The 9,846-nt window shown below is 37.2% G+C and overlaps 1 protein-coding gene across 1 annotated transcript; it reads left to right on the plus strand.

The window, feature by feature from the left end:
- The first annotated feature begins 638 nt into the window (after positions 1-638).
- On the plus strand, positions 639-7,855 carry LOC120614700 (putative ankyrin repeat domain-containing protein 19). Its single transcript, XM_039877624.1, has 5 exons — positions 639-938; positions 3,966-4,080; positions 4,240-4,413; positions 5,948-6,054; positions 7,306-7,855. The coding sequence occupies exons 1-5, from the start codon at positions 688-690 to the stop codon at positions 7,445-7,447; spliced, it is 789 nt and encodes a 262-aa protein (XP_039733558.1). The 5' UTR covers positions 639-687; the 3' UTR covers positions 7,448-7,855.
- The last annotated feature ends 1,991 nt before the right edge of the window (positions 7,856-9,846 follow it).

A 9,846-nucleotide genomic window follows, 5' to 3' on the forward strand; every position in this document is an offset into this window, starting at 1 on the left:
ACATATATAGTGAGTAGAGAAATAGTTTTCTATGCTCACAGGCCTTATTTAAAAATCAGATAAATACAAAGTGTACTTTAATACTTTCAAGTTGTTTGGGGTCTATGGAAGTCTTTGTTGTATATGATAGATTTTGAGGTTAAAAATAGAACATTTGAAAGTAAGAAAGAGTTATGTTTGTGAACCATGCTTTTAAATGCTTTTATAGCTTATAAATAGAAATGAATAGATTTTACATTTTTAAGATACAGCAATAGTTTTTCCTTTCTCATTTATGTTTTTGCTTAAGTGCTCTGCCTCTTTCATATCCGCTCATCTATTTCAGGGCTCATGTGAATGAGCAAAACACTGGCCAGTTCCCACGAACATCTGAAGGGAACGAGTGCTGCCTCTGGGACTGGAGACACCTGTGCCTCTTAGGTGCTCTGGGTCCCATTGGCCGTTGGGCCTCCGTGCACATAGGCAGTGACATCACCTACTGCCAGGCGAATGCTCACTTGTGTAGCTTGGTAGCCATTATTGTGGCTGAAAGATTCTAAAGTGCCTAACTGCCTAGTTGCCCTGCTGGGCTGTCGTGGTGAGAGGCGGTTGGCTTATCTGGAGGCTAGAAGCCCACCCAGGAGGAGGTGGAAAGCAGAGAGAGTGCTGAGGGGGCTCTGAAGCCCAGGGCTCTGCATAGTATCGGACATGAGAAAGTTTTTTGGCTTTGGGAGTCAGAAGGGCAAGTCGTCCTTGGGCTCCTCAACCATCCAGCAGGGCAATGGTTTTGAAATGGTGTCTGAAAGTGGTAATAGAGTCACCTCAGGGCCTAAGTATCACATCCGAGACAAAGATCTTGGAAAAATCCACAAAGCTGCCAGCACGGGCAACGTCCAGAAAGTGCAGAAGATTCTATTGCTCCAAGAAAATGGCCTGAATGACAAAGACAGGAAGAGCAGGTAATAGGGACTGTGAGACCAGTGGCCATGGGCGGGCCCAGGGTCGGGGGGACCTGGGAGAAGGGCTCACCTGCCAGGGCACAGCCTGGTAGAGCCCAGCCCTCCCGTCACAGTGGGCACTGGGCTGTCTCCTCTCCCGAGGCCCGGCTCTGCAGCACCTCTGTGGTGGGACCTTACCTGGGCACCTTGCCTGCCCCTATAGAATACTTTACAATTTAACTAAATATCAGAAATAGAAACAATTAATTTTGATGTTCGCATTTTTACCATAATGTTATATACTATAGAAAAATGAATAATGAGAAAAATAATTCCTACAATAGATCAACTTGCATGCTAAACATTCTTCAGATAACATCTAATATCCATTTTATACCAGTGTACACCTATGGATGTAGGGTCTTTACTGAGAGACCTTAGATGTGAACTTGGAAATGGCAGATGGCTGTGGTCTGGAATAGGAAGACTCATTTTCTCAATATGTGCACTCTTCCTATATATATCAATTTTACATGAACCAACTAAAACTATCATGGTTTAATATTTTTGAGTACAAATGCTGTCTTTTATTGTTGCGATGAAATGAAGGATAGTTTTGTATAGTAGAAAAAGACTGGCCCACATAGAGGTCAACATGGGCTATAAAATTACACAACTTATTTGTTTAATATGTGGAGGAAACACAGATAAGTGATTGGAACAAAACAGAAAACGTCCAAATACCCGAATATATGTACGACTTTAGAACTTGTTACTGATGACATTTCCTGTTAATAGAAAAGATGAAATTATTCATAAATGGTAAAGTAATAGCTGTGAAGGATTCGGAGAAAGCAAGCTATATATGTATTTTTTATCACAAGTATAGGTTCCAGATAAAGTATAGGTTAAAAATTTGAAATATGCTAAGTGAGAAAAGTACCAGAATAAAACTCAAGTGCCTATTTTTACATTTTTTTTGTGTGTGTGTGAGAAAGACTTCTAAAAAAGAATTCTGGAGGTTGGTTGAGCAATATAAAAAGTCAAAACCCTCTGTGTATCTGAAAATAATATTAATGAAATAAAAGAAAATGTTCTTGCAAAATATTAAAAATGTATGGATATCAGAGAAAAAGCGCATCTTCATTTTTACAGAGGGTCTTTGAAATCAACGAGGGAAAAAACCTCTCATTTGAAATTAGACAAAGTATAAGTAAATTGACAAGCAAAGGTGTGCTCTGGTAGATCAGAAAAGGAGAAACAATCGCTTTTATTACACATACACACAAACAGCCCAAAATACGTGGAAAATGTAATAAAATTTGTTTCTGAGCATTTGTATTATAAGTGAAATTCTCTTTTCCTTTTCTAAAAATTCAATTTCTACAATGAACATGAAAGCCATCCTAGGAAATTTTGACTATTAATGAAATAATCCTGAGTAAGAGCTGGAACATGAATCTTGCACACACAAAAATAATTTCTGTCTATTTTTTGGAATGTTTTTGAAAATTAGTATCTTCTGACTACTTTTAGAATCTTCAGAAGGGAAACTTTTTATCTGTGCCTGTCGAGTGTATGTATATATTTCATTACTGACCTATGTTTTAATTACACGTACAGCTTTATTACATACGACATGTAAACAATTATGGATTAATCACATTAGTTGTGTACTTATGAAATTTAAAAAAAGCAAATGTAAATGATTACTACTATTGCAGAAGGGTTGTTTTACTTTATAAAAGTTTCATTTATTGAACTCTGCAACTGTAGTTATCCGTGTTTTCAATTCATTTGTTCGTCAAATCTAACCTGAATTCCTATTTCGTAGCAGTCATAGTCTTCTCAGAAGACTTTCAGTGTGTCTCTCAGGCCCTTTTCATCCTTCAAAACTTCATGTTGTCCAGTATGAGCCAAATGAGAAATTCAAAATTGAAGTTTTAGGCCCTAATCTCAATTAGAGCCTTTTCCACCTCCTTTGAAAAGTATTTCTGAAGGTAGGACCTTGTGAAAGAGAACCTATACTAGCCCCTTTGCAAGTGTATCATATTTTAAATTCTAATATTGATTATTGAAAATACCTGATTTCTATATAATTTGAAAGTCTAAATATAGAATCAAATGAGCCATTTGTATTCATTTGAATCCTGAGTTCCCTTTCATTTAAAATTTCTGGAAAAGCAAAGTGAGAGTTACTTGAAAACAGTTCTTTTCCTGTTTTGTTTTGTTATTTTAGTCTTCTTTTCTCATAATGCTTTTAAAAACTAAAATTTACTTCAATGCCAACCAGATGTCCAAAACTGCAATAGTCTGTTATATTAACCATTATTTCACTTAATGTAAGGTAGCGTGGGTGACGGCATGATGCCCACTGTTTTATGCACCTATAAGAAATTTAAAAACGCAGACAATTATAGGTGAAAGGCATCGTGAATTATAAACTGCATTTTAGTGTCAGAGGTGTTAAAGTGTGAGAACATTGAAATAATATGTTCTTTCTAATCCTTAAGACACATCTGCAAAAAAAGGTGTAATATCATGTTACTATTAGAATGTTGTCTTTGTAAAGTAGTCATAATGGTAATAATTATAATAATTTTAGCTAACAATATTGAGCTGTTTTTTGTACTAGGCACTGTAGCAAACACTCTGCATAGGTTCTCATTTAAGCAAACAACAGTGTCCTGTGAGAAAAAATCACTGTTTTAACCTCCATTTTGTTGATGAGGAGATTGAGGCACAGAAAGGCTGAGTGATGGCGCATAAGTGACAGAGTAAAAATAGAATCACAGCCAAGTTGAGCTGAATCCCCAGGTCATGCTGTCTCTATTCACAGGGGCGCCACTTTCATTAATGAGGTGAGTAACAGGAGCTAATAAATATTGTACTTCCTCCAGATAAAAACTAAATATTTGTTTTGAAGGCAAAGGAATAGCATTTAATGTTTACAATTACATGAATAATAATAATAGCATTTAATGTTTACAATTACGTGTTTGGAGATAGCGCCCTCCAATTTCCTAAAACGTCTGCTCACTTTCACAGGACTGCTCTACATTTGGCCTGTGCCAATGGCCATCCGGAAGTGGTAACCCTCCTGGCAGACCGAAAATGCCAGCTTAACCTCTGTGACAATGAAAACAGGACAGCTCTGATTAAGGTACAGAGACCCAACTTTGTCAACAGGCGATGGATTTGATTCAATTATAGAAAACGAATATGAGTTTATCTCATTAACTATAATTAATAGGAGAAACTCATGCAATGTTTCCTTGAATTTCTAACATTTACAGTATACTTTTTGTCATAATGTCAATAGGCTGTACAATGCCAGGAGGAGGAATGTGCAACTATTCTGCTCGAACGTGGTGCCGATCCAAATATAATGGACATCGATGGCAACACGGCTCTGCACTACGCTGTCGCTGCTCAGAATACGGACATGGCAGCGAAGCTGCTTTCATACAAGGCCAATATTGAAGCAAGGAACAAGGCATGGATCAAGTAACTGTATTTACAAAAGATTGGAAATACATTTTTTTGTTTTGTTTTTCGTTTATACTTTTTTAGCTACGAGCATTGTATTTCTAATACATATACTCCATATTATACGTCAGACCCTTTCACCACGGAAAGAACTCCAAAGCCAAGTAAGGGAGGGCATGAGAAAGGTGATGTTCATGGAAAGGGCCAAGCTCTGTTTCCCAGCTCCTGCCCTTCTTCCCCAGAAGGAAAGACTTACTGTTAGTGCCTAGGAGTGTGTGATAGCCTCAGAGCCAGCAAAGGACTGAGGGCCTCGGGGGAGTGAAGGGATGGTGGAGGCAGGAAGGGGCTTAGGAAGTGGGTTCCTCTGGCAATGGGGAGAGAAGGAATGGAGACCTAGTCCCCAGCAGGGGGAGCTGGATGAGTGCCTGTGGGAAAGAGAAGTTACAGGCCACGGGGTGTGAACACTGCAGAACACCAAGGTTCTGAGAATTGGAGCAAGTTGGTCAGGTCATGTCTGAACCGTCAGCAAAAGCATCCACAGTGCTCATAGCCACCTTGCCAGCCATTTAGTGATTTTCAAAAAGGCAGATACGCATTTGGGTCCCAGGATTATCATTATAATTGAGAATAAAATTTCATATTGTGCTTTTTAACAGCCAAGATAAAAATCTATCATCCTCTAAACGGAGAAAACCCATGAGCCGTTCAATTGAAGCAATCACTAAAAATGTCTTTTTACTTTAGAGTCCATTTCCTTAGTGACCCTTTCAGAGCAGGGGTGCCTGAAGCTGATACCAGTTGTCCTGATAGCATTGGTAGAAGAGAATCCAGCAAGTTTGTATAAGCTGGAGAAACCTTCACATCTGTTGGAAAGCTCTCAAAACTATCTCTGAGACTCTATAATTTCTGAAGTGTTAATATATGCCATAAAAATAATATTATCAGATTGGGATTAAGCCACATTAAACATTTTTTTTTAGTACTAAGCATACAAAGCATAGTCTGTCATCCTTCTCAAACCCAGGTGATCTCTCTGGAGTCTTCCTCCTGGGGCACAGTACTTAACTTCTAGTCAAGTAGATATTCTTTGGAATATGATTTAAGAAACACTGCTCCAGTGATAATCATTTAGCTTATTAATTCAATAAAAATACTTCAAGTGTTTACTGTTACATTTTAGAGTTTGGAGATACAGAGGTAAAAAAACGGGCCTCTGCCCTCCAAAAGCTCTTTGTTTAAATGGGGAGCCATACGATAACTACAGAATACTCCGATAGATAAAGTGTGAGAGGAGCCAGGATTTTGGAAGCAGTTCTGTCAGTGTTTGAAGAGAGTGTTGGAGAAGGATGTTGCAGTAAATGTGTTGAAGGGTCGAGGAGGGTATTTTAAAGAGAAGGAGCAGCAGGAGACAGCCCAGAGGGCTACTTGTTCTCTACTTGCTAGATTATATGTTTACGTTCTGAGGATCTTTTATAAGCTTTAAAATTCAGTTTCACGGTACATAATCTCATAAGTTCTAAATGGTTTTTGCTGTTTTACAGGATGAACTCACACCACTTTTACTTGCTGTGACTGAAAAGAAACAGCAAATGGTGGAATTTTTAGTAAAGAGAAATGCGAATGTACATGCAGTCGATAAGATGAAAAGGTACAGTTGTGCATTCTTTTTTTTTAACCTTAACATTGTTCTAGAGTGGTAACAATCACTCAGCTCAGGAAGATAAAATTAATAAGAAGAGGATTAACTTATTCTTATGTAGTGAAAGATATTAGGACGTCATTCATTAGGTGGCAAAGTCATTCTGACCGGCCAACAGGAAGAACAGGATACTGCAGTATTCATATTCATATTTATTTATGATGTTGGCTGATGTCATTTGTAACCTAATATTTTTGGTCTTTTGATTTTATATGAGCTCAAAGGATTTCAAAAGAGTTTTATTAGTTTTATATTGTATGGACTCTTAACTTTTACTGTATACTACAATATGGAACTTAGTCTCTCTTACAGTTTTTTAAACCTCTACTTCAAGCACAGTTTTACTTAAAAGATGCATATGAAACAAATAGGACTTGATTTTGTCTTTTGAAAAATTTTTTGCTTTAAGTTAATAACCAGTGTTATTAAGTTATTCCTAAGTGACTATGAATTACTACTCCCAAATACAATGGGTTCATTAGTTTTTATCCTTATCATTTCTAGTATACTTTGATGTTTTTATTTTTAATTGGCATGGGTAGACTGAAGAAAGATAATTTTACTTGAATCAACGTTCTCTTTAATAAAGACAAGTCCTAGGTGAGTGCTAAAAAAGATGGGCTTCCAGTTCACAGAAGACTGGGATCGATGCCTAGCCTTCCCACACGCCAGGAGTGGGACCTTGGGAACACTACTCATCATCACCAAATATGTCTCTTGAAATGAAAAGGAGGATAAGAACATATCCACAAGAATGGTCTGTGTTAGATTATTCAGCATTTACTTTAGTGCCTAGCACACGCTTATCAGTATTGTTAACTCTAGGACAATTATTATTATAATTATTATTAATATTATTGTCTAGAATCTACAAAACACCTTTCAGTCACCTGACTTCTAGCTGACTTTGAGGTACCATATATGAGAATAAGGACGAACAGAAAATTGTTCATTTAAATTGTTCACCTAATTCAGATAAGATCCCACCATAGTTTCTTTCTGTGTATACCCCAAGTGTAGAACAGGCTTCTTTTTTGTTCCTTCCTTATACTTGGAGGTTATTTACAGAGATGAACACTTTAACATGTAAATGGTCACTTCTACACAGACAAATGAGATATAAATTTGATAAAGTATATCAAATTAGCTGTTTAAATAAATTATTATTCCAAAAGGTGAATTATCTCTTTGTTATTTTAGAACTTCCCTCATGCTTGCTGTAAATGATTCAACCTCAGACATAGTCAGGCTTCTTCTTCAGCAAGGTGTCGACGTCTTTTCTCAAGATAACTGTGGATGGATTGCAGAAGAACATGCTTTTAAGAGAGGCCTTAACTTGTAAGTGTTTACATTAAATTGTTAGTTATCACAAAACAGGTTTAAAATAATTTACAGTTACTTCTTACATAACAGGTGAGATGTCACAGTTTCGTTCAGGCAGTTTGGGAATGGCAGCGGGTTAGGGTCCCTCCTCAGACAGAGACCAGTTAAAGGCTGGACAAGTTAGAAGCAGCAGTGGGTACAGATTCCTTATCTCAGGACTTTGAATCCTTTATCCTTCGGGATCCTAACATGATCTATTCGTTCCAAGTATAAGCCCTGTGCGTGGGATACAATAATGTCTCTTCTCTAGCTTGTTATTTGGGGTCTTGAAATGTGAGTTTAGCAGAAAATTCTGTGTTTTCTGGGGGCAATCTCCTATATTCTCCCCCTTGAATTTTTTAAGCACTTAGGATTCCCTAAATCCAAGGGAGACAATCCTCTGTTACTTGTCAGATGGAGATGTAAAGAAAGACACTTTAATCAGTGTGTTGTGTCTATTGATTGTATTGCTTCACACTGGCTCTTTGAAACTGGTTCTGGGGTCATGAGTGACCTTTGCTCCCAGGTTGCCCTTGCTGATCCAGATGCCTTAGTCTGCATGGTGATTCACACACACTTGGAGTTCAATATTATAATATTTTTCAGTTTACACATGTATGCTTTTTGGCTCAGCCACTGTTCCAAAGCACCAGCACCCTGTTCTGGCAGCTGGTCCCAGCCTGGGCACACAACCCTTCACCCTACACTCGAAACCTGCGTGGAGCCACATCTGAACGCAGACCTTCAGGGTGCGTTACCCTTTGAGTAGACTCTGTGCGTTTTCTGCTAGCAGATGCTAGTTGGCACCATTCTAAGATGTCTAAGAGGTTCAAATAATGCTGCAGGAAAAGGTCCGCTTTTTCTCTCTTTTGTTACCAGATATGCACACCAAGGCCACTTGAAGTCCTGTAGAGCACCTCTTAGGTTGTAGAAGGTCCCACGTCACCCTCCCAGAGTAGTAGGCACCAACTTGTCCAAGATTCCATAATTAACTATGGCACCTCAAATGATCAGTTTTCCAGAATAATGAAAATCTCCCAAGTGACTCGAATCTACCTCAGGGTTCAAAATATTTATACTTATGCCTCCCATGGAAGCCAGTCAACAGAAAGCTCTGAATCTTAAGGAGGTCATTTGGCATGAAGATATCTCAGTCCCATCCATAACTCATCAGTACTCATGTGTATAATTAAGGTCATATCTTCCAGGTCAGTTGGGGACAGACTGGGAGATTAAGCATAGTTCTAATAAAGATCAGCTAGTTCAGCACTGGAGTCGTCAGAGAAGAGACAATAGTAGTTTAAGCCTGGTCTTGACCTTTATTAGGTTTCTGCCCTTGGTGTGAAGATCTACAATAATAAGGGACACTTATATTATATGATTTAATGAGGTAATATATTTACAAATACATTTAGTTACAGATTATGTAATAGTGGAGATACTTTGAATTACAACCCCCCAAAAAAGAACAGCCGATGACCAAAATTAATCCCATTTTCTGAAAACTAACCTCTGGGTTCAAGACACTTGCCTTTATGTCAAGCTATGTTGAATTAATTGACTGAACTCTACTGCCCTCAATTCATGACTGGTCGATCTTACTTTTTTTTCCTTCCTTAATCACATGCTTAATAAAAAGTTTGTAGAACTTACAAATGCTCTAATAATTTCATATATTTGGTAAATGATTTTCATTTCAATAGAAAGATAGTAACGTTATTTATCACCTTTTTTGTACACAGCAATTACAAACTAATTCATGATTATAAAGTAGGAGAGATTTGTAAACAGTTGTCTCAGAATAGAAATCAAGGTAAGGCTTCTGATAGTGAATTACTCTTGTTGGCCCTACTATACATAAAATTAAAGAAAGAAAATTTTGCTAATAAAAAAGCAGTGAAAACAATGATGTGTAAATTGTATACATATTTTCTTTGAATTTCTTTCTTAATAGTCTAGTATTGAGAATATTGTATAAATTAATCATAGGTAATTAAAAATGTGAGACAATATTGTCTGAAAAGAAATTCATTTAATTAGACATGACACCTAAAATCCCATACATTTTCGTGCAAAAAGAAAAAAACTTTAAATGTGTGTGTTACATGTTTCCTCTATAATCACCTTGTAACAAATTGAAGTTGTTGTAAAATATCGATTTTTGTTGAGTTTTACAGCAAATGGATTCCATTTAGAAGTGAATAGTTGTTTTTACAGAGTGATTTGTCTCACTAAAAATGTCACTAAAACTAGAAACTCAAGAACAACTTCCTGGTACCACAATCAAATGGCAAACAGTGAGAACTTTGAAACATTGTCAGTAACATGAGCAGCAATCCCGATGAGACTGTTTTTTGAAGATATCCACTGATAGTACGA

Source organism: Pteropus medius, unplaced genomic scaffold (assembly GCF_902729225.1).
Source record: "Pteropus medius unplaced genomic scaffold, Ma_sr-lr_union100, whole genome shotgun sequence".
Taxonomy (NCBI): domain Eukaryota; kingdom Metazoa; phylum Chordata; class Mammalia; order Chiroptera; family Pteropodidae; genus Pteropus; species Pteropus medius.